The sequence below is a fragment of the Manacus candei genome, unplaced genomic scaffold (assembly GCF_025592945.1).
Source record: "Manacus candei isolate 608988 ecotype Guabito, Panama unplaced genomic scaffold, ASM2559294v1 h1tg000071l, whole genome shotgun sequence".
NCBI classification, from domain to species: domain Eukaryota; kingdom Metazoa; phylum Chordata; class Aves; order Passeriformes; family Pipridae; genus Manacus; species Manacus candei.
Window position 1 is genome coordinate 5,194,569 of NW_026138119.1, and position 24,649 is coordinate 5,219,217.

At 57.9% G+C, this 24,649-nt stretch overlaps 1 protein-coding gene across 1 annotated transcript; it reads right to left on the minus strand.

Moving 5' to 3' along the window:
- Positions 1-1,879: 1,879 nt before the first annotated feature.
- Positions 1,880-23,293, minus strand: NCS1 (neuronal calcium sensor 1). The gene is made up of 8 exons (XM_051807461.1): positions 22,910-23,293; positions 10,122-10,146; positions 8,479-8,617; positions 7,915-7,993; positions 7,713-7,801; positions 7,320-7,397; positions 6,824-6,940; positions 1,880-6,142 (listed from the first exon to the last, which is right to left on the minus strand). The coding sequence occupies exons 1-7, from the start codon at positions 22,971-22,973 to the stop codon at positions 6,842-6,844; spliced, it is 573 nt and encodes a 190-aa protein (XP_051663421.1). The 5' UTR covers positions 22,974-23,293; the 3' UTR covers positions 1,880-6,142; positions 6,824-6,841.
- Between the last annotated feature and the right edge of the window lie 1,356 nt (positions 23,294-24,649).

Below are 24,649 nucleotides of genomic sequence, written 5' to 3' on the forward strand. Positions count from 1 at the left end.
GAAAGGGACCCCAAGGAAGCAAATTCCCCCTCTGCGAGGCAAAGGGCCCCCCTGGAATGGGGGTCCGCAACGCGGCTGGGGGGTCAAGGGACTCTGGAGGGGGTCACCAGCACAGCTGCCCCAGGAACAGGGAGCAAACAGCCACTCAAAGTACAGACAAAGCCGGAGCCAGGACATGGGCTGGGACAGGCAGCCTTGGCCGGGACAGGCAGCCCTTGGCCGGGAGCGCTGGCTGAGCGTGCAGAGAGTTTCCTGGCTCCCCTCGAAGTGGAGTGCTGAGCTCATGGCTGCTCCGGAGGGATGCTCTGCTCTTACTCAACTCCCCCGCAGCGGGACCCAGGGAGCAGCCACAGCCAAGAGCCGGCTCCAGGTGAGGCTGTGCACCGAGGGCTGAGCACCTCCTGCACCCCCAGCACCTCACCAGCACCAGCCCTGCTCCCCCCAGCCCCTGTGTCTGGGGGACGTCGGGGGTTACCCATCTCATGACCCCCACACAGGACAGTGGGACTATCCAGTGCATCCCTCTGCCCCATGAGTCCCTGCAGACTCGGGCTCAGCCCAGCCTCATGGTGGGCAAGGATGCCCTTTTGCAGCAGGGCAGATGGCACCTCTGCCCCGTGGGGCTGTCTGGCGGCCTGTCCCCCTCCTGTCCCACAGCCAGGGCTGTAGCCTGGCTTGTCTCCCTCAGGCTTCACACACCCAGCCCCAAACATTCACTGCAAGTTGGGGGGGAGTCCCCGACCCCACAGTGCCACCAAACCTACCTTAGAGCATCCCCAGTCACCAACCTGCAGCCCAGTTCCTTCCTGCACCCTGGCAGGGAGCACCTCTCACCAACACTCCTGGCACAAAGAAACCCCAACAGCTTCTCCCCATCAACAAATTAATCCCAGCCAGCCCTTCCCACAATCACCAGTGCTCCCACTCCCAGGAGCACCTGTGCTAGCTGGGCTTTAACCCTTTCCTTGCTGGGGGGGTTAAGGCACAGCCTCTGAGCAAGCACCGTGGTTTGGAGCCCGTGCCCATCCTCGCCCACTCCCTGGCACAGGGGAGAAATCCCCGGCTGCCCCCACCATGGGCTGGCACAAGGCACCTCTGGACAAAACCCCCTGTGCAAACACAGCCCCCTTGTTCAGACCATTAGGGCATCCCCTCTGGCCTCCTGAAAACAATTAGTCAGCCTCGTTAGGAGAGCAAACACAACAGAGATGGGCTGGCAGGGAGGCCTTGCAGTGCTCGTTTCCAGAAGACTTGGCAGCTCAGAATGACACACGGGATCCCACCACACGTGAAAAGCCCAGTCCAGGCTGGGAGCCCCCCTGGGAGCTCTGCCAGTGGCAGGGGGGGCTGCCGAGGGGCACCTCCGGTCTGGGACATGGGGCACAACGATGGGATATTCACATCCAGTTTCCTCTGCAGCCACTGTGTGCCAAAAGCGACCCGACAGCTCCCAGCCTGCTGCCTCGACGAGGAAGAGACAGGGATGGCACCAGTGGGCACCTGGCTGCAAGTGTGGGAAAGGAAACAGGAAGAAGGGATGCAGACACTGTGGCAGGATGGGACCTGGCAGAGGGAAAACTGTGTCTGGGTAAAAGGAGGTGGAAAGAGAAGTGATACCCAGGTGAAGGGCCCCTGACATGCCTGAAGTTGAGACCTCCCAGCTCATCACAGATGTGGGCACAGTGCCTGGTCACAGGGCTCAGAGCATCACTATTTACAGCTGTGCTGGTTTACCCGCTGGCCCTGCTCACTGCTGGTGTCACCACAGCCCCGTGCTCCAGGCACTGAATGGTTGTACCCCCCAGCCCAGCTCCCAGCCCTTCTGGGTGCCCAGGGGCTGCCATGACCCTCCACCCCAGCACATCACGAACCACAGCCATTTTGTTACTGTCATTAAGCTTTTATTTCCACTGTCACAAAGTTCCTGGGTTTCGTTTTGTTTTCTTTTTGTTTTTAAACTGTTTCTTTTGCTTGGTTTGCTCTTGAATTCATCTCAAGACAAGGCAGCGGGGCATGCAAGCCGAGACACCGGCACGGACGCACACACAGGCTTCATCTTCACAAACAAGGCTCTTTGCTGGAGCTGCTGCTTCTCAGCCCAGGGCTCAGCCACCCCCCAGGCAGGGGTCCCACTGGTGGGGCTGGGGTCCCACCCACAGGACACGGCACCCAGCCCAGAGGTGGCCACAGGAGCAGAGAGAGAAGGGAAGGATGGCTTTCCTGTAGGGCCGGCAACTGAGACCCCAAAACTGCTGTACCCCAAACTGTGCACTGAGACCAGGGTCACCAGCTCCCTCCTTTGTCCCTAGCTCTCATTCCTGCCCCAGCCAGATCCCTCCCCTCCAATGCCCTCGGGAAGGAGGGGTGGCTGATGCCCTCACTAAATGCCCCAAATCTCCTCCTTGGAGGTGATAGGGGACAGAAAGCTGGCTGTGGGTCACCTCCCCATCCCATCCAAATCCCCCCTGACCCTAAGCACGTGGGAAGAGGGCAGCTCTGCCAGTGATTTCAGCTGCCCCCATGCCATGCCTGGCCCTGCTTTGAAGCCAGTCCCCAGACCCCAAGAACTTTCCACCCCCTGGGCAGCCGGTCACCTGCATCCCTGCCCACTGAGGAGCAGTGGCTCTGAGATGGGGGTCCCACAGCCTCAGCCCCCCCATCCCACGAGGATGCAGTGTCCTGATGGCACAGGGAGCACCAACAGGCACCTGCTTCTGCACATGTGGGTGAGATGCAACTGGTACCTGGCACAAACAGGGTCTGGGGTTCCCCATAATCAAACACCCCATTTCACCAACCCAGGGGAGAGCGCTCTTGGGGGCTGCAAGATCTCGTTATAAATAACATTAATTAACAGGCTGCTCCAGAGGAAAAACCCTTTGCTTCTCTCTCTCTTGGGTCCTGGTTTGTGAGGAGAGGGAGGGGGGAATCTGCCCCCAGAGCCTTCTCCCACATCCTTGCTCCTGGGGGAAACAGCTCAGCCCAGCCCAGCCCCAGAGCTCAAGGAAAGACGGGTACAAAGCAGCAACAGTCAGCACATGGACAGAAAAATGAAAAGAAAGTACAGACATGGCATTTCATGGGGCAACACCGACAGGGACAAATGAGCAGGGGGGGACACGCTGCAGTCACCGGGGCGGGACCTGCGCCTCTGCCTGGCTGTGCTTCGGGTCCCCTTCCCATCGCCAGGGCTCTGTTTTGGACAGACACCAGGAACCCGAGCAGGAACAGAAACAAACCAGGGCTTGTGGGCCGTTTGCTTTTTGTCATGGGCAGGTGCAAAACAGAGACTGGACTTAATTATTCGTTGATGTGAACTCCACCCTGGCAGTTCGTGCACCACTCCCGGCGTTCCACACGTGCCTGATGTTTGGTGGGTCCTGCCAAGCCCTCATGGCCGCAGCCATGAGCTATATCCAGCACTCATGCTTGCCAGGGGACAGGCGTTGAACCACTTTCCAGAGGGGGACAGCTCACCCCGGCCATTTCACTGATGGGGAAACTGAGGCACGAGAAGCTTAAGGCCAACATTCCCAAACACAAGATGCTCCAAGCCTTATTTTCAGCAGGACTGGGATGCTGCAGATTCTGGTGGTGTTCAGGAGGAGTTGGGGGCCCCCTGTGCTCACCAAAGGGAGACTGGAAGCAACCAAGCCAGGGTCCCAAATCCACAGCAGCAGGGGCGGATTCTGGAGCCAAAAGACTTTGCTCAGGGACACTCAGCATGATGAGCACCCTGGCAGGGCTGACTCCCCAGGGAGCACTGATGGAGCTCAACTCATGACAGGTCCTCTGAAAACTGAAAGCTTTTCAGGGTAAAGTGTCAAAGCAAATGAGGTTTGGCTTTGCCCGGGAGCTGTGTCAAACGTCACGGGGTCCTTCATTTGTCAGTGGAGGCGATTACAGCAGTGTCACATTCATTGGGAACATCCACTGGCACCGGGAAGGGACCCGTCAGGCAGATGAGCATTCAACAAGTTGGAGGCACTGCAAAGGTCTACCCCAGAGAGTTGCATTTTGGCCACAAAGCATCGAGGAAAAGGAGTTTCCATGGGAGGCAGCGAAGTGACACCCTCCATGATTCCCACACAATAAAACATGGGCACCCTCGGGGGCAGGAACTGCAGAAGAGGCAGAAATATTGCACGTGGATTTGAGGTTGGTCTCCTTGGGGACGGGGAAAGGTGGTTTTTTTATGGGCATCAGAAAGTACCATAAGCACATGGCCCTGAAACTCGGGAGCAGGGCTGCACAGCAAAGGACCAGCACCCCTTGGCTGGGGCGTCTGTCCCTGCTGTGCCAGGAGCATTCAGGGAACACCGAGGCACTGCCTTTTCTGCTGCATCATGAGACACCTGTGAGGCTGTCCTCCACATCCAGCTGTCACCTCCCACTGCCATGGGGACAGTCCCCCAGCTAGGCTTGGCCACAGGAGCTGCAGACATTCTGGGATACGGCTGGGCAGAAAGATGCTGCCACCATCAGCTGGACGGGGGCGGAAGGGTGAGCCCCCCAGGGTTGGCTTTAGGGGTCCCACAGGCATCTTGCACTTTGCTCCCAAGGGGATGCACATCTCTCCTTCCCTGGGGCAGGGGCCAAGGCAGGTGGAAACTGAGCTGTGGCAGCACCCACCCAACGCTCATTCTCCAGCAGAGATGCCAACTGTGTCCCACAGTGTGTGTGCCAGTGGGGCTGAGCCGAGGGCACATCCTGGAGTGGTGGTGGGTGACAGAGAGGCTATACAAGCACCTCTCATGGCCAGCCCCACATTTGTGTGTCCCACATCCGGGTGCATATTCCTATCCCTCTGTGACATGGCCCCAGCTGGGATGGAGGGAAGGAGCAAGTCGGAGCAATGCACCCCCTCTGCTCCACCAGCCCCACTGGCACATGGGCTGATTCACAGCCATCACCAAACAGACCTTCCCACCGTTGGCAAAGCAGAAAATAGCAAAGGAATCTGTTGGAATGCAAAACCCAGCTCTGGGCTCCATTAATACTTTTTCATGCAGCGAGAAAATGGAAATTAAGGAAGGAACTAGGGATGCTCTGGTGCCCAGTGGTTTCCTCGCCCTTCCTGACTGAGAGATGGAGCAGCTCAGTCTGCTGGGCTGAGCGAGTCCTCACTGAGCTCCCAAAGGGAAGGGTGAACAGAAAAATGCAGGCAACAGGGAACAGGAAGAGGAAAAGAAGCTACAGCATCCCCTCCAAAGAGCAGCCAGCCCACGGAGCTTGGGATATTGGGGGGGGTGGGAGGAGAAAGTGGAAGGCAGATTTTTGGCTTCACTGTTATTGCAGGCTCCCGGGTCCCCGCAATAGTGTACGAGCATGTAAACCTTACAAATCCTCACCTGGGTGGGTGGACACACACACACACACACATACACACACACACGAGAGACGAAACACAGCAGCAACATTTACAACAAATAAATAAGGATATCGATCGCCGAGACAGGCATATAAAAAAAAAAAGCCTCACTTTTTTTTCCACCAAAGGGGGGAAAAAAAAAAAATAAAAAAAAAAAGAACCAAACCGAAAAAGCACAATACTGTCTCACCAAAAAAAAAAAAAAAAATAAAAAAAATAATAATAATATAATATATATTCCTAGTGAGCCGGGCCGGGCTGCCAGCGGCATCGTGGGTGACGCCAGGACTCTGTTCCCCATCGCTGTCGGTGCCTCGGCTCCCCGGCTGCCCCGCACAGGCAGCACCCCGGGGTGTGCAGCCCCCCGGTACCTTTGGGCTCCGTCTCCAGCCGGCTGGTTCCCAGGAGAGGACCGCGCCGGCACATCCGCAGTCCCATCCAAAAACGTAGGAAAAGGGGAGCAAAAGGGGAGCAAGGAGGCCGGGGGGGGGAGCTCTGCCTTCGGCGACGCTCGACCCGTTCCCCCGGCCCTGAAGTCTTGGGCGTTCGCTGCCGCTCAGACCAGGGTCTGGCGTGGGGTTGTTTTTTTTTTTTTTTGGAAAAAGCAGAAGTTGGCGAATGGCAGCGGCTGGTTCAGAGTGCAGAGAGGGGGAGTGAGCTCGCGCTGCGAGGGCATCCTTTGCTCGCGGAACAGAAAGGAAGGCCGAGAGGGACAGGCAAGCTTCGCGCGGCGGTGGTCGGATGGCACGGAGAGCGTCTTCCCCCAGGCATCTGCAGGAGAGGGTGGAGAGAAGGGAAACGGGGTGAGAAGGATGGGCAGAAATCCCCGTGGCCACCTCGCGAGACAGCAGCGCAGCTGGAAAGGCAAAGCAGGAAACACAGGGGAGATTTTGAAGAGGTCAGAACTCCAGTGAGGTTAAAAAACACCTCACCCCCCACGGCTGGGCGCCGACTGGACTGGGATGAACAAAATCACCCCACGAGACACCTCTACCTGGCCCCATGGGGTACATAAAGGCCCATGGTGTGCTCTGCCCAGCATTTGTGGAATGCCGTGAACCACAGAGTCTCCAACGCCGCCAGCTCCAGAGCATAATATGATAAGATATAATATAAATAAAACATTTAATTTAATATCTTTCTGGAGCATCCCCATGCCCCCAGCATGCCAGCTGCCTCCCTGCCTCCTCTGCAGCCAAATCTGTTGGTGAGAGCATGAGCTGTGCCACAGGCAAACGCTGCCACCCCCATGGGATGTGGTCTGGGGGTGCTCTGTGGGATGGGAGGGACTGGGAGAAACCCATCAGAATGGGGCAGACATCCCCCCCTTCTGGATCTGAGGGGGATGCCCATGTTTTGATGCTTCAGCAGAGGAGAATCAGCCAGGAAAGATGGGAATGGCACCAGGGAGGTGGGACATGGGGCACCCCCGGCCCCCCACCCCGCACTCACCGCCGCTTGGCCCCGGGACTATACGAGCCCGTCATAGAGGGAGAGCGCCTGCACGATGGAGGGGTCGGCCTTGGAGCCCTCCTGAAATTCCTGCAGCGTCAGCTTCCCATCTGCATTCTGGAAAAACACTCCTGTTACAGCACCACTTTGGCCCAGCTGAGTGACCTCGGCACCGAGCACCCTGGCAGCACCCACACCATCCCACACAGCCCCCCGGGTCCTCCCCACTGCCACAGCCTTGGTTTCCCCATCGAGCCACCCATGCCTGCAGCCAGGGAGGAGTGCCATGGATGGGGCAGTGCCACCTTGGGGACCCTGAAATGGATACAGGGATCTCTGGAGGATGTGGGGGGGGTCTGACAGCAATCCTGGTGGCAGCTGAGACCTTGTATTGATGAGGGAAGGAGGCACCTGCAAGAGCCGAGATGCAGGCAAGGGGCCCAAAGCACCTCCTGAATCCCTTGGCCCCAGGGAAAAAGCCCTCAAGCATCCTCACCTTGTCCATCATGGCAAAAATCCGATCCACCCTCTTCTCCGGTGTGTTCTCCTCCTCAGGAAGCTCCACTGTGTTTCCCTGCAGCAGCAGGACAGGGCCCGGTCACACACCCACCTGTGCCCTGCCTGGAAGGAGTCCCCAGGCAAGGACACGAGTTTTGTCCCCCCAACACCCCTGACATCAGGACAGAGTGCAAGGGGACGGTGTTGGCACCAGAACCACACACAGCAGTCAGACCCAGACCCTGTCCTGGCCACGATGGCCAAAATCCCCCATCGAAAAAAGCCAAAGAGGGAACTGGAGGTGTTTCCACATTCCCAGAGAGCCAAGCTCCAGCCCAGCAGGGACCCCCAGAGGCTGCTCAACCCACTCACCCCCCCACACCCCACTCACCACCATCTGATAAATCGCATCCACAATGTCCAGCATCTCGTTCCTCGTGATGTACCCGTCGTTGTCCAAGTCGTACAGCTTGAACGCCCCTGCAAGCCAGAGCAACACCGAGGTGCTGGGACCGCAGCCTGTCACCCCCACGTGACATCCCCCAGCGCCCTCGTGGGGCTGAGCCCACCAGTATCCCATGGGGAACACTTACACCTCAGCTTCTCGTCCAGCGTCCCCCGGGAGGTGACTGACAGCGCCTGGATGAACTCCGAAAACTCGATTCTCCCGTCCTGGGGAAGGGAAGGAGGGGGTGAGGGTGCTGCTGCCACCCCTGTCCAGCAAAGCCCTCCCTGCCCACATGTGCCCTCCGAGGGGGCACATCCAAGGAGGCAACGGGGAGGGAGGAGCGATGCACATCTCTCTCCAGCAGCGTGATCTGGCCGCTGGTGCCCGGCCCGCCAGCGAGCATCCCTGCAGGAGCAGCTCTGGAATGTGGGGGCACTGCAAGGCTGGGCTTTTGTCAGCAGCACCAAAACATCTCGTTTCTCCTCTCTTGCTTTGCCACTTCATCGCCTTTCCCCACGTGACTCTCCTCGACTAAAATAAGCGTGGGGGCTCACTCGCTCCAGCTGCGCCGCTTCCATTTCATGCCCCAGGAAGCACTGGAATATTTTGCTCCTCTGGTGCTGCACAGCCGTGCTCCAAACCCATCTCACCACCACCACAGACACAGCCCTGACTCCCCCGGACTGCGCCCCCCGGATCCCACACTTACTTTGTTCTCATCAAAGACATTGAAGACAAAGGTGGCGAATTTGGTCGGGTCGCCAAAGGGGAAGAACTGCTTGTAGATCTTCTGGAAGCCAGCGGCATCGAGCTGCCCACTGGGACAGTCCTTGATAAAGCCCTTGTACCTGTGGAGGGAGGACAGAGCATGGGCACCAGGAGGATCTCCCCGCTGAGCCCTGGGAAGCTGGGATGAGGCTCTTCCCAGTGCTGCAGTGGGCTGGAGCTGGGAAGGTCCCCAGGTGCTCCCTGTGTCACTCCCATCACCCACCCGCAGCCTCCCAGCCCTGTGGGATGAGGTCCCTGTGGGCAGCACAGCGAGGGTGGCAGTGGGGACAAGCAGCGAGTGGCACTGGTGACACCGAGCAGTGCCCACTGCTCCAACCTGCTGCCAGCCCACAAGTGGCAACAGAGCCACAACCAGGCTTGTGTTGAACGGTGCCCAGGAGCTGGGAGGGGACAGGGACCCCCTGCCCAGAGAGGATTGACAGCAACCCCGTGTTGCAGCCATGCTCTGGTGAAAAACAATGGCACAATGGCAGCTGAGGTTCTGTGAGAGTGTTTGGGCACCAGAACAGGCTCCCCAAGGAAGTGGTCATGGCACTGAGCCTGCCAGAAGTCAAGAAGCATTTGGACAATGCTCTCAGGCACATGGTGGGATTCTTGGGATATGCAGGAGCTGGACTTTGATGATCCTTGTGTGTCCCTTCCAACTCAGGATATGATTTTTGCACAACCCCAAGTGAAAGCTGCTCGGGGGAACTGGGGGGGCACAGCGGGGTTACTGTGTCCTCAGGTGGCATCTCCAAAACCCATCAATGCTTAAACACCTCAAAAAAGCCCTTGGTCCCAGCTCTGGGGACCTGGGTGCCGTGAAGTGCCACCCTGGAGGGTGTGGCACCTGTGGGTGCAGGGAGCATGCAGGGAGCACACGGGGACCACGTGGGGTACGTGAACATTATGCAACACATCGCCCAGATCTGTCAGGCTCCCGTGGCAGCGGGACGAGGGCTGGGGGAGGAGGGGAAGGGGGTGGCGAGGTGGGAAACCGAAGTGCCTGTGACATCTTTTCCACGCTGCTGCAGCTATGACTCATCGGGTGGGGGGAAGGATGAGAGAAAGAGATAAAGAAAGCAAACCTTGACTGGTGGGATAGGGAGATGAAAGGGAAGCAGTGGCTTTTCTAGGGCGCTGTGTTCGGTGGGGCGCAGGGGATGGGGTGAGAGCATGCTGCCAGCAGGAAACCATGGATCTTACCCCTGCCAGCTTCTGTGGGCCCTGCTGCAAATGGGGACCTGCTGGGACAGCACCAGCCTCCTGCAGCCAAGGCCTTGGCCACCAGCTGGACAGTCCCCATGTCCCCATGCCACCCATATGGGGAGGGAAGGGCCAAGAGCTGCAGCAGTCAAGCTTCACCAGGCATGAGGTGTGCAAGGAAAAAAACCTCTATTTTCTTTTCTCTGTACCTTTTTTGAACCCTCTTTTTCCTATGAGGTAACACCTGCACCCTGCCCATGCCTCCTGCACCCCCCACCTCTGCCCAGCTAGCAGGGTGGCTGAGTGCCATCAGCTCCCCTCCCCTCGCCCACATCCCCAAACCCCTGCCAGCTCACCACCACAGAGGACACTCACCACTGCTGCACCTCCTTCTCTGTGACTGTAAAAGAAAATAGGAGAAAAGAGGAAAAAAAGAGACAGGAATTTAGTGCTTTTGCTGTGACAGCTGTTCCTCTGCTCTTCTGCCAGTGACTTCCCAGGGGAATGCCTTGGGGCTCCCATCGGTGACTTCCCTGGGAGGATGTTCTGGGGCTCCCATCAGTGAATTCCCAGGGAGGATGTCCCAGGGCTCCCATCAGTGAATTCCCAGGGAGGATGTCCCAGGGCTCCCATCAGTGAATTCCCAGGGAGGATGCCCCAGGGCTCCCATCAGTCAATTCCCTAGGGAATACCCCGGGGTTCACTTTTTCCACATGCTGCCATGTGTTCCCCACATGCCAGTGGCTGCTTTTGAGGCACAGCCTGGGCCACCCCAGGTGGTCAGCGGGGCCAAGGCTGCAGGTGCTGGGGACACTCCAGCCCTGAAACTAAGGGAGCTCCTCAAAATATTTTGGTCCCTGCCAGGAGAGTGCAGCACCATCACTGCAAGATACTGTGGACCACGCAGGGACAGTACTGGCCCTGCCCTCCCACCTCCCCAGAGCTAAAACATCCCTGGAAACATCTGCCAAAACATCTGCTCGGAGTTAGCTCAGGGAAGGAACATGCCTGGCCCTGACATACTGAACATGGGCATGGGCAAAGCCCCAGAGCTGGCATCCCCCCAGGTACCAGCTGCCTCTGACCCACTTGGAGAAACATCATCAGACCCATCCCAGGGCCCTGGGAAGCTTCACCAGGCTCTGGAGAAACCCCAACAAAGTACGAGTTAGAAAACAGCAAACATTGGCAATCCTGAGTGCCCCCAGCCCAGGGACAGCTGCTGAGATGGCAAATGTCCTCAGCAGAGGAAAGGCTCTGATGGGATGCGGGATGCCAGGGCAGGGGCCTGGCACCCGTCCCTGCTTGTCCCACTGCAGGAGCAGTGCCTGGCCAGAATGCCAGCAGGGAGCCCCGTGCCAGGGGGTGGGCACAGGGGGGGAACAACCTCATTAGTCATTTCTTTTGCATCGTGCATCTAACTAATGATAGGAAAGCCACAGGTCTGAAAGGCGCGGGGATAATGAGGCGCGCGGAGATGTCAATGTGCAAACGGCTGATAAAAATAGAGACCCAAGACACATCAACAGATGCCAATTACCTTGGATGGCAAAAAAAAAAAATAAAAAAAGCAATTTTCCATCAGGAAGATTTGTAACGTGCCTGGCAGAAGGTGCAGAGTGCAGATGAGAGGGCCCCCCTCGCCACGTGCCGGGTGCTGGCTCCAGCATCCCTGTGGGCAGCAATTTCTGTGCCCAAGGCTGTCCCCATGCATTGGGGGTCCCTCCATCCCAGCTCAGGGGTTGCTGGAGGGACAGAGCCTGCAGTTCTCCCAGGAAGGGCTACCCCAGACTCCCCAGGGAGTTGGCACAGGGCAGCAGCACCCGCAGTACCACCATGGGGTATCTGGGCAGCCACACCCCACAAGAGGTGGGGCAGGCACAGGGATGCTTGGCACCTGGGATGAAGGACACCAAGGGCTTTGGCTGCACCGCAGGAGGGATTTGGAGAGTTGTTTGTTTTGGCAGAAGAGCAGACAGGGGAAAGGATAGAGGTCTCCTGTCAGAAGGGAGCCAGAAAGGATATGCTGCATCCAGCAGCTGAGCTGGGGTGGGCTAAAACAACAGTCATGCCAGTCCCAAGGGATTTCCCCATCCCAAAAAAAGGGTTGCATGGAAGCATCCTTCCAAAAGAGAGATGCTGAGTGACATCTTACAGAAATGGGCTTCTCTGCACACATTCCCTACAAGCATCAACACACTGGCCACGACCCCCACCTCGAGAATCCCCAGGCACCAGCTCCGCAGCCCCAGTCAAGCCCAAGCAGGCACCACGAAGGGCAGGTGGAAGGAGGAGGAGGAGGGTGAACAGCAGGACTTCGGGCAGCCCTTGGGGCAGGTGAAAGGAGCCAAAGCAGCAGCCTGAGGCTGCAGTCAGGGCTCGGCTCAGCTCCTCCAGGCAGATCGCCTTCTGCTCTCTCTTGTTCGACTGCGTTTCCCCCAACGTGCTATTTTGGGCCCGGGAGCTGCCTTTCAACTCCAGCAGGAAACAATTAAGAAATTTGTGCTTTTTTTAGTGCAGGAGAAATGCTGGTAATGATACGCTCGGGTTGAGGCGGGAGGGAGGGATGGAGCCAGCTCCCCTCGTGCCGCAGGAGGGATGTGTGATGCTCCCAGGAGAGGCTTTTCCGACGGAGGAAACCACTCAGGTGCCAGCCTGAAAATCAGCACGGGGCTCCCGAGGAGGGATTTGTTAATGTGCATCCTGGAATGGAGCCACGCAGAGCCCCATCCCTCCTCCAGCACACAGGTACCAGTGCCTGTCCTCCGGGTGCGGAGGAAGCTGTGGGGTTTGCCCTGGGGTGGGAGCACAGCCTCATCTCCCAGCCCTTGGAAAACCACCCACCTCTGGGAGCAGCCCTCCAAATCTGCCACCAAAGCTCCCCTCTCCACAGGGGTAGAGTGTTCCCAGTGCAGGGAAACACCCCAGCCCTGATCCAGCGTGGCTGTGGCCAGGTGAGCGGGGCCTGAGCTGTACCTGCCTCCCTGTGTCTGCTGCTACGGATCTGGGACAGATGATGACTTCATGATTGTCCCTTCCCAGCCACTCCGACCTTGCCGGGTGTGACAGCCAGCGGCACCGATTAGGGATGCTAATGCCCAGCCCGGCAGCTGGACCTGCAGACAGGGAAGCCCTGGGGGACACACCATTGAGTGTGTGACTGAGTCACCTGTCCTGAGGCTGGGAACAGGGGACACACAGAGAGGCAGGGCTGTCCCTCCACTCACCCGGATCCACGCTCTGCAGCTCCCCGGCACGCAGAGCCCAGCCAAGCTCACAGAAAGTACCCGTGTGGCAGCGGCGGCTGCTGCATTTCCCTCCCCCGGCATCGATTACGGCGCGATGCTGAGCCGATACACATCAATTTGCAGCGATACAAACCTCAGCCAGGTGTGCCCCCGGCGCACAAGGACGAGGGGGTGACCCCCAGCAGCCCCACTGCAGCATCGCAGCGGAGCAGAGCCGAGCTCCGGCTAAGCCGGGTCTGAGCTGGGCTCAGCTGCCGTGCCGTGCCCCAGGGACCGCCGCTCCCGCAGCCGCTGTGGGGAGGGCTATAAATAGCACACGTAGCAGCTTGTTAGCAGCAGCGTGCCCCGGGATCCTTGGGGATGAAAGGCGCTAAATAAAGGCAGGGTATTAGCATTCGTTATGAACCGCAGCGCTGGAAGAGGCAACGCCGAGCCGGGAGCCCCGGGCTACGCGCCGCAGACGCCGGCCCCGTAGGAACATCACCGCACGGCAGCAGCGACAGCAGTGACAGCACATCGCTGTTCCTGCTGCTCCTGGCAAAGAACGGGGAATCGCCGAGCGAGGGGTTCACACCGCAGGCAGGGCAGGCAGTGGGGACAGGGACAGGCAGTGGGGACAGGCACCCAGAGCAGCTCAGGAGCTGCCCCGCACGGCCAAACTGCGGCCACGGGCCCTCGCTGCCCTTGGCGGCACTGGTCGGTCCGCTCCTGCTCCCGCCTCAGCTGGCAGGAGGGTTTGGGCTGCACATCTCACAGAGCACAGAGGGGCAGAGCTTCCAAGCAGCCCCTGGCACCCTCCTCCCAGCTACCGGTACCCAAACCCCCCCAACCCTCTCCCCCCACCTCTCCATCAATCCCAGCGGCACAGGCGAGGACTGACAGCTCCGTCACCACCCGCCCTTCCCGTGCCCCCTCTCCTCCCACCACCCAGCTGCCACTGCAGCAAGAATCAGCTCTGGTTAATCAGTGCTGAAGCCTGTTAATTTGTGTTTTCCAGGCAGCGAGGAGAGGAGGGACCCGGGACTGCAAATCCCCATCCGTGTCCCTGCTGCAGGGGAGCTCACTGCTCGCTGGACCGTGGCAGGACCGGGGCAGCAGGAAGGAGGGCAGGAGGTGGCCAAATTCAAAATGCTTCAGGGACCCCCGGCCACAGTGGGATTCATGAGGTGACATGATGTTCTAGCCCCACGAGGGCAATGGCCACCACCACCTTATCAGGAAACCAGTTAATTATTTCCAGCCACAAAGTGGCTTCCCTCACTGCCACAGGGCACTCCAGCTCTGCCGGGTCATGGGCTCTGCTGCCAACCCACAGTCGACTGGTCCAGCACCACCCACTGAGTCTTGGCAGGATCTGCTTCTCTTTCACAGGGTCCTCACAGGTTCCTGGGCATCCCAGGCTGGGGGAGCCAGCTCATCACCCTAAGCTGGGCTCCCACTGGGTTTGAGGCTGCCTAAACCTGCCGTGGATGCTCAACACGGCCCCAAGACAATGGGAAATTGGGCACCCACATGTGTGCAGTGGGTGCTCCTGCATGAGCAAAGTGTGTGCTCAGGCATGAAGGACTGAGGCAGTTAGGCCTGCACTAACTGGGCACCCACAGCTGAGCCAGATGGGCACTCATGCAAAAATACACCAGGAAATCATGCATGGACTAATTGGACACTCATGCATAAATTATGTGGGTGCTTCTAGGTGAACTAATTGGGTGCTCATGCATGAACTGCCAGGGTGCTGAGGCGTGAGTGAAAGGGGCTCTCATGCACGAGCCAGCTGGGGGCTCATGCATCAATTTTTTGTGGTATTCATGAATTTCTGGGGCGCTCATGCACGGATTAATTGAGCAGTCACGTCAACTCGCTGGGCACTCCTGCGTGAACTAATTGGGCACTCATGTGTAAATTAGTGTAATTAGTAGATAACACACTTGTGCATGTACTAATTGGGCACTCAGGTGTGAGTGGATCAGGTGCTCATGCATAAATTAATTGGACACTCAGGCATGAACTGGTTGGAGGCACATGCACCAATTAACTGGGCACTCATGCATCAGCTGCCAGGGCACTCATGCACGGAAAAGCGTGCAGTCCAGCATGAATTAACTGGGCAGCCATGCATAAATCAACCGGGTGCTCACATGTAAATTAATTGTGCGCTCATCTGTGTATTAATTGGGTGCTCATGCGTGAACTCATTGGGCACGGATGAGGAAATGACGGGGGTGCTCATGCGTGCGCTAATCGGTCCCTCATGCGTAAAATACCAGGGTGCTCCAGGGTGAGCCCCGCACACCCTGCAATTTATGCCCAACACACTCCGCCCCTTGCCTCTGGGAAACACATATTTAAGAATTTTCTGAATATAACTCTGATACGAACTCCACTTTCAACATCATCACAATGTTAATATTGACCAATTACGAGCTACGAGCTCCCTCCCGCCCGGCTCGGCAGCGTGTGCGTGCGCTCGCTCCGATTTCACTCCAGCCCCTGGGAGACAGATTCGGGCTCAGCATCACAGTCTGAACAAACACCCCTGTAGAAGTCCCCTCAGAGTGACCACTGGGCTTGGTACAGCAGGTACTCTGTGCAGACTTCACACCTGCAAACACTGACCCAGGCTGAACTCCATAACAATGTCCTGGTTAACCATTACAGAGCAGACAATCCCGTGCCCTGTGTCAGGGCTCAGCTCCAGCTCTAGGGCCATCAGACTGCCCAGGCTGGGCTTTGCTCCTGCTTCTGGGTGGCACAGGGACAGCTCTGGGAAAGAGGCATTAAACCCTGGCACCAGAAAACAATCACGGCAGGAACCTGCCCGATGACATTTTCTTTTGCTCCCAGAGATGACCAGCTGCACCTTGCCCAAACCACCCCATCTCAGCCCCGTGCTCATCCCTGTTCCCAGACACATCACCCACGGGCTGGAGTGTCCTCATGCAGGTATCCATCCCTCCAACATCCCAAAGGGAGGTGGGAGCAGCCCCACCGCGTTGTCACCCACACAGCTGGAGCTGCCTACCTGTTGGAGCAGGACATCCCCATCCCAGCTCGCCAAATCTGACTTCTCTCCCCATCAGACACACACATTGCCAGCACTGTGGCGGGTTCAGGAGCCCAACAGTGTTATTGGTGTCATTTGTCACGGAGACACGGAGCGATACGCGGGAGCGCTGCCTGTGCGTTTGGCACTTCCTCACCATTAGTGGTCTGTCTTGCTCCCAGACTGGATAAACAGGTCCATGAGCAGTTCTGTTCTCATCTCCCCCGGGGCCGGTACCAACAGGAAAGCCAATATGCAGTTGAAATCCTTTTTAGACTTTATTAAATATTTAAGGGCCCGACATTAGGCTTTGGAAATTGGGTTTAGGGAAAAAGCAGCAGTTGCTCTTTGCAGCAAAGGCAGCAGAGGAAGGGCAAAGGACGGTGCCTTCATTTGGAAATTAATGAATCAGATTGGAGCACCCCCACAGCAGGAACTGGTGGCTGTGACAGGTCTATCCCAGGCTGGATTTAATCCCGGCTTCCCCATGAGCCAGTGCAGCAATGCCCTGGTGGAGCTGAGCATCCCCAGTATTGCTGGGAACAGGCATGGAACAGGCATGGAACTGCCCAGCTGCTTCCTGCCCCCTGCTCAATCCATCCCTTGGCCACAGGGATTTCAGCATGGCCTTGCACTCCAGTGTGCTGTCCCAAACCCACAGAGTGATTCCTGCCCCAGGCAGAGGAGAAAACTCCCCTCTGGAGGAGAAGGGAAGCCTCTCCAGCCCAGCCATTGCTCCCTGCTTTCAGGAAAGTCAGAAGGATTCTCCTGGCAAAGCCTCACTGACAGCAGGGCCATCTCTGCCACCCTCCTGGTCTTTATTGCAGGAACCAGAGCTCACCAAGGGGTAACACCAACATCCAGAGCAGCTCCACGTGGTCCGGCCATCCATCAGAAGATGCTGGAGAAATACAGGTGGCTGAAGCAGTGTACAAAGCACAGGCAGCCCTCCTTCCAGTTGGAAAGCAAAAACATGCCTTGAAGAGAGAACGTGCCGGAGCTGTGAGGAGAGAGCCCTGTGCTGGCACCACCAGGCTGAGGAACCCACAGCAATGGAGATGAGAGCGACACACCCTGTCCTGGGCTGAGCACCCCATGGCCACCCCTGCCCAGGGCACGAACCCTGGCTCCCCTTGCCATCCAGCTCCCAGGAGAACAAGGAGGGGAGAGAGAATCAAAGCAACCCCACAGATGTCACCCCGATAACAGAGCGAGCGCATCCGCAGGCTCCTCCCTGAAGCAGCCGCTTCCTTTGATGCCTTCAGAGCTTCTTGTTTCACAACCTTAATTATAGCGGCAGCAGCAAAGGTCAGGAGAGTGGTTAAGCAGATCCATTAACATGTCAGGGGATAAATGAAATGTGATTCTTCTGATGCCGGAGCGGCAGCGGCGCGAGCGCGGCCGGCGGGGACGGCTGCTCCGCTCTGCCGCAGAGGGAACCCTCAGGGCCCTCGGTCACGTCCCCACCTTCCCGCCCCAGCACTGCAAGCAACTCCCAGGGATCGCAGGGACTCCTCAAAATTTGCTTTTGACACCCCAAAACTTGCTTTGCTTTTATCGACCTACGGGATCCCAGGTCCGCGCGCACATGGGGTGCCCAGTCGTGAGATTCACTGGGATCAGGTCGGGGTCTCCTTGGGGAAGGGGCTGGAGATGGCTCCAGACTGTCACAGCCCTCTGAAGGCAGCACAGCAGGTCCCCATCAAACTTGCAGTGAACATGAACCACAACCACCACCTTCACAGCTCTGGGTTACATGTGGCTGCAGTAAAAACAGAGCAAAACCAAACGCCAGCCCCTGGGCATCCCTCTGGCATATCCTGCCCATCGTCCTGCCTTGGGACCCCAAGCCCTGTCCAACCTGGCCTTGAACGCTTCCAGAGATGGGGCAGCCACAGCTCCTCTGGGCAACCTGTGCCAGGGCCTCACCATCCTCACCATCAGGAATTTCTTCCCAATATCCAACCTAACCCTGCCCTCTCTCAGTCTGAAGCCATTCCCCTTTGTCCGGTCACTCCATCCCCTGTTAAAAGTCACCCATCACTGTGAATATTCCCCCCAGCATTGCCACTGAGGGATAACGGGTCCGTAGCCACCTGGCCAGCTCACCCCACTTTCTGCTGGATGAGCAACAGGCGGGATTTCAACACGAACCAACCTGGCAGAGAAACCCAGTGCCTGGGGCCAAACACTTTGGAGGCTAAAAATAAACCAGCAGCAGTGGGGAGCTACTGAGGTCCCTCCTCTGCTCCTGCCCACCACCCCAGCAGCACATTTCCCCGGCACAGGGGCGGCACGACGGAGTAAAGCCCCAGCCTGGTTCCCCCAGCGAGGAACCGAGTGATTTTCCTGGCTGAAAACTGCTGCTATCGTAGAATTTCCTTTCCTTTCCCACAGAATTCCACCCGCCACCACGTACCCCCGTAACTACAAATCAATATGTTTATCATTTGCTCTTAAACTAATGCCCATTAATTCCCTGCATTACTGTCGAGCAACAGAGCCAATTTTGTGGCTTATTGTAAAAGAGCAGAAAATGATGATGCCGGAGTGAGTTTAAAAATCCACAAAATAGATCACAGTGGGTGGGACATGGTTCCTGGGAAAAGAGCATCTTCCTCTCCCCGCACCCTCTCTGCAGCCTGGGTGCCGTTTTGGCACCCTTGCCGTGGCTCCCACACCTTCACTGGAGTCCCACCGTGGCCTCCAGAGCACCAGGACCATCCCCCTGATCCCAACCCAGCCCCAGCAGTGATGCTGCTGCACCGACAGGGCTCCGAGCGTGATGGATTGCTCAGCTATTGCAGCTGGCATCAAAAATAATACAGTGTTAGTTCTGCACATGGGCAGTGCTAAGGGAACCCTGAAAGCCAATCTTCCCCAAAAATATTAAAAAAAAAAAAAAGGGCTAAGATGCTTTTCTGAAACAACCTCACATTGTTAAGTCTGCTTCATGATTTCAAGGTTTGCCAGTGCTGTGGCTGGGCTGGCCTGGGAGCGCTGCTGCAAGAAGGGACACTTGGCTCTGTATTTCTCTCCCAATTTCTCTCCCAGGAGTCCATGCCAAGCCATTTCCACCTAGGACACATGCTGTGCACCCACATGTGCACTTTACACACTTTATGCAGGTTGCAGCCATACCCCAGGACCTTCATAAATCTCCAGCTTAGCAGAACCCTCTGAATGGCCCCACAAGGCTCTTAAGCACAATCCCAAGTCCCACCGTGGCCCTCAGCTCTGAGCACTTGGCCCAAGCTAAGCTCAGGTTTAAATCCCTGTAGAAGAGGGGTTGTCAGACGTGATCCAGGGAGGATGGTGGTTCCTTCAAGTCTCAGGAGTTACCACCTCGAGGGACACAACACAAAACTGCAACTCTGAGCTACCCCAACGAGGCAGGAGGAAGATTAATAAATTAATTATTATAAAGCACTTTGAGGGCTTTTGGATGAAAGGATGCATAGAAGTACAAAGAATTGCATAATTTATTATTCAGTATTAGTCTCCCTAGGCATTGGCTTCTCCTGCATGCTCCTGTGTGGCACCAACCTGGCCTCTGAGGAGGGTTAAATCCTCACCCCTCAGCCTGGTTCTCCCCACCAGCGCTGCTCCAGCACCTGGCAGATGGGTGAGCTTGGCACTGCCAGGTATTCCTGAGCACTCAGGTGCCTGGGGATGCAGAAGTGCACATGGTGATGGGTCCAAACCAACAGAACCTGGGCAGCCAGCACTTCAAAGAAGCCCTCAGATGTCCTTCTCTGCCTTTAGGTGTCCAAATGCCATTAAAATCTGGCCCCCAGCACTGTAAGTCAGGAGCAGAGTGGGGAGAGGAGCCAAGAGACAAGGTTTCCAGGCTCCTGCCTCTCCATGTCCGGTTCCCAGCAGGGCCTGGGACAACCTGCTCTGCATACACGCAGTAAAACATTTCTCCCCGCTCACAGAGGCCGCTGACGGCAGCTCTGCAGCATCCTCGGCTCAACCACCTTGCCTACAATTGTCCTGGCACATGAAACATCCCAGACTTCTCTCTCCTGGCTGTTCCCACCACCTGCTTGTCCCAGGATTGCTATGACCGGTGAAACACCATAAATAGGAGATGGAAGTCCCAGGGGGGAGAGGGGACACAGGAAGCCACCAGGCACTGGAATGCCACTGAGGAGACACCAGCACGGACTGCAGTGTCCCATGGATGAGATAAATGTGCAGAAAAGCTGCATGGGGTGGGGAGAGGGGGGGTGACATCTCCCCATCCCTCTGATCCTGCAGAACCGAGAAGGGGCTTTTTGTTACTTGCTTCGTTTTGTGTGGCAATCACACGAACAGAAAATGATGCAATGGGAGGAAATCCTAGCGTGGGAGAAGCCCTTCACATACCACAGCCACGGCTCACGCTGCCACGGGAACCTCCCTGGGATAAAAGCGGGTCCCCATCATTACCTGCCAGCTTCAGGCTCCCAGAGACATCTGCCCAGATGTGCTGTAGCAGCAGCAGAAGCAGCACCATGCACGAGGCAGGGATGGCACCTGCTCAGTAACGTGGCAGCCAGAACATGGGATGGGCACCACAGGCCAGGGATGCTCTTAGGATGGTCACCAGCATCTGACAGAAAGGTGCCGAAATACCACCGTGCTGTGGAGCAAAACCTTTCCCAAGCAGGCCCACAGAAATTCTTGAATATTCCATGGATTTGTGGGTATGATTATCCCCTGCTCCGGCTGTTCCAACAGCCACAGCACGGGGGTCTGATCAGTCCCTCCCGCCGTACTCAGCACGGCCCTGCCCTCCTACCTGCCTCTCCTCTGCCTGGATTCCCCAAAACACAGAAGGAAATTAATATCTTTCCAATCTCCCGAGGTCTGAAGATAAATCAGAGGCTCTCAGCCGTGCCTGGGAGGGCCCTGTGAAGTGCTTTGCCAGACAAGGGAATGCACACTCGCCTTGACAGCTGTTGAAAAGGGGCAGAAACGCTCAGCAAAAGTAATTAATCCCAGAGACGAGAGGTGGAATGAGCAGAGATCAACAAACAGAGCCTGGAATTAGCGACGGCTCTCCCTGACAGGCACCACACCACCAGCCACACGCTGCTGGAGCACGTTGGGATGCTGCACCAGGCTCTGGCCATGCCAAGAGCCATGTGCTGCCTCGTGGTATGGCTGCCAGGTGCTGCTGCCTCACCTGCACAGGTACATGGGTCTGTTGCACCTTGGCAAAGAGGCAGTGAGAGGTCCAGAGCAGGCAGGCAAACCCACAGGCAGGCTGGGAACTCACCAAGGGAGAGATGGGAGAACCATAATCTTTCTTGGAAAGGGTGCAGTGGAAAGAGGAGGGTACCCGAAAGAAAGGAGCAGGAAGTTGGGAATGAAGTGATGCAAAAGGCAGTGACTCTCTGCTGGTCTCATCCAGCGAAGAAACATCCCTGTGCCTACAGATGATGGTTTCAGCAGCACTGTGTTTGGGTGCAGGTAAGACAAGGGACATCACTGCCAATGTGCCCCACATCGACTGCACCTTCCTGGCCCAGAGAGGAGCCACCCCAAGGGTGCAGAAATCCCAGCACGCAGGAGATCACCAGCAGACCAGGCTGTGCTGGGGCTGGCTGTCCCCAGATCCCTCTCCACCAGAGATCAGATCATCACAGTGGCTGCAATTGCAGCACAGCAATAACTGTACCTGGCCCGGTGTGGCTGCACTTGCTGTGGGTGACAGCTGCAGTGAGGACACCAAAACCCAGGGCTCAGCTCCAGCTCCAGCTCCAGACAGGGGCTGTGCCCAGCCAGCACTGCCTCTTTCTCACTATTTCTTCTCCCTGAGCGCTTTGAGGAAGCCCAGCTGGGGTACCCCAACCATCACACCCTCTCTGGCTACGAGGACATGCCCCCACCGCAATCTGCCCTCCTCCTGCCTGCTCTGCCACGGCAGAGAGCAACCCCGCGTGTAGGGTTGTGCAATGCACCAGTATTGCCTCTTCTCCATATGGGAGAACTTGCTGCATCCTAATCTATTGCCTTTTTGGGTAAGCGCTGCCGTGGGACTGCAGCAATGACAGCGGGGAGAGCTCGCAGGTCTGCTGCACGTTAAGGGAATATCTGCGACCTGCAAGCGGGGAGGCAAACTTGAGCCACCAAAGCCTTTGTTTCCTTTGTGCATCCTTCGGGAAAAAAAAAAAACAACCCTGATTTTGCTAAAACTGGACGGCTCAGGCACCAGCCACGTTAATAAGATTAACGTGGAGGTCCAGACGGGAAAGCCACTCGCTTAGAAAATCAGGTTATTAAACCGACACTGAGCTACTCAGAAAAATACCGAACTCGCCGGTGTGGGTCTCTTCACTTCAGAGCGCAATAACAAAGGGAACCCCTACAACTAACGCACCCAAACTTTGGAAGCCACCCAGACGCTCAGCTCCCCGCTCCGGGAGCTGCTGCCTGGCTCCGAGGAGGACAATCCCCGCGGCGGGCCCTGGGTACCGGGGGCCGGGCAGCCCGGGGGAAGGATGCTCGGGGCATGGGCGGGGGGCCGGCGAGCGAGGGCGCGATGCTCCGGTGGGCGCCGCGGGCGGGCAGGATGCGGCCCTGGCCCCGCCGTTCCCGGAGGCTCAGAAATAGGCCACGGAGGATGGTTTTTTGTAAGAAAACGGCGCGTTCCCCTGGCTCGCTGCCCCTCTCCGTGTCTCCGCTGCCTTATGGGTTTTTTCCTCCTCCCAAGCCAATCCCTGAATTCTTCCAACAAAGCCCGGCCGAGCCTGCGCCCTCCCCGGGAGCGGCCCCGCAGGAGCCGCCGCTTCGCCGCGGCGCCGACCCGGGGGGAGCGGCGGCACCGCGGACCCCCCCCGCACCCCCGGCATCCCCCCGGCGAGCCCCCCGGGGGCACTCACAGTACGTTTTCCTGGTCAGCTCCTCCACAACTTCAGGCTTCAACTTGCTGTTGGATTTGCCCATGGTGGCGGCAGCGCCTCTGAGCCCGCCGCCTCCCGGCCTCGCTGCGGGGCTCGGAGCGGCGGGGCCGCTGCCTCGGCGGGGCTCCCGGCCCGGCTACATCCCGCGGGGGGCGGCGGCGCGGCCGGCGGAGGGGGCGGCGGAGAGGGGTCTTTGTTGGCGGGGCTCGGCCGCAGAGCCGCGCTGCGGGGCCGCCTTGCGTGTGCGTGTCCGTGTGCGTGTCCGTGTGCGTGTCCGTGAGCGTGTCCGTGTGCGTGTCCCCGGCTACAACGCGCCCTCCCCGCCCTCCGCCGCCGGGCGCGGAGCGGCCGCGGGGGCGCGGAGGGGCGGGTGGGGGGCGGCGCGCCCCGCCCCGCGCTGCGGGAGCGGGATGGGGAGCGCGATGGGGCGGGGGGGAGAGAGGAAGGAATTCCGGCACGGCCCCGCCGCTCCCCATGGAGGGAGGGGGATTCCAGAGCGGCCCCCGCCCCGAGCCGCTCCGCGGGGATCAGCGGGATCAGCCGGAGAGAAGGACTGGGGGGGCGCTGGGGGTCGGGGCGCTGCCCCGGGGGGGTGATGGGCAGCTGAGGGGTGAGGAGAGAGGGGATCCGGGAGCTGGCGGTGGGAACACGGAGGATGGAGCGAGGCTGAGCTCGGAGCGCGGGGGTGACCTTGGTGGGACAGCAATACCTCCAGCTGTAGAAGCACCTTCCGACCCCTTCGTGCCCCAGGTGAAGAGGGGTCTGCTCATGACTTGGAGGAATTGGATCCTTGTGGGTCCCTTCCAGCTCAGGATATTCAGGCTGAGAGAACTGTGGGTGTTCAGACTGCGGAAGAGAAGGCTCTGGGAAGACCTTAGAGCCCCTTTCAGTGCATAAAGGGGCTACAAGAGAGTTGGAGAGGGACTTTGGACAAAGGCGTGGAATGACAGGACAAGGAGGAATGGCTTCAAACTGAAAGAAGGCAGGTCTAGATTAGATATTAGGAAGAAATTCTTCCCTGTGAGGCCCTGGCACAGGTTGCCCAGAGAAACTGTGGTTGCCCCAGCCCTGGAAGTGTTCAAGGCCAGGTTAGATGGGGCTCTGAACAACCTGGTGTAGTGGAAGGTGTCCCTGCCCATGACAGGGGGGGTGGAAGGAGGTTAAGATCTTTTCCAAGCCAAACCATTCTGTGACTACAGTTCTCTCAGCCCAGGGCTCCTATGAGCCTTCACTCACTCTCTGCAACGTGCATATAGAGAGACCAAATTCAATGGCTTCAAAAAGCCCACAGATTAAACCTACAGCAGGTTTGTGGTGCAACCAGGAAACCATAGAAGAGCTAAAAGCCGTGGCACCCAGCTTTTCCACCACCTCAAACCCATGCAGGGCTTTATGCCTCCACAAAAGCTCTCTGTGTCTGTGCAGTCATTAGCTGTACCGATGCACACGATAAATACAGTTTTCTTCCCGCCTGTGTTGCAATGAGGGCCCTGCTGGAGCTGCCCAGGCATGCCTGGACTGCTGTGGTAGCAGCCAAGGAGGGGGAAAATCTGTGCCTGGATACAGTAAAACCTGTCTGCAAGGCTGCAGAGGGCCCAACACAACACTTACTGAGGGCATTTGCAGAGGGGACAGGGAAGTGCAGCTGACACAGCGCTGCTCTCCCCACCTTTATTGTTTTTAACCAGCCAAATGTTGCCTGACACTCACTTCTCCAGG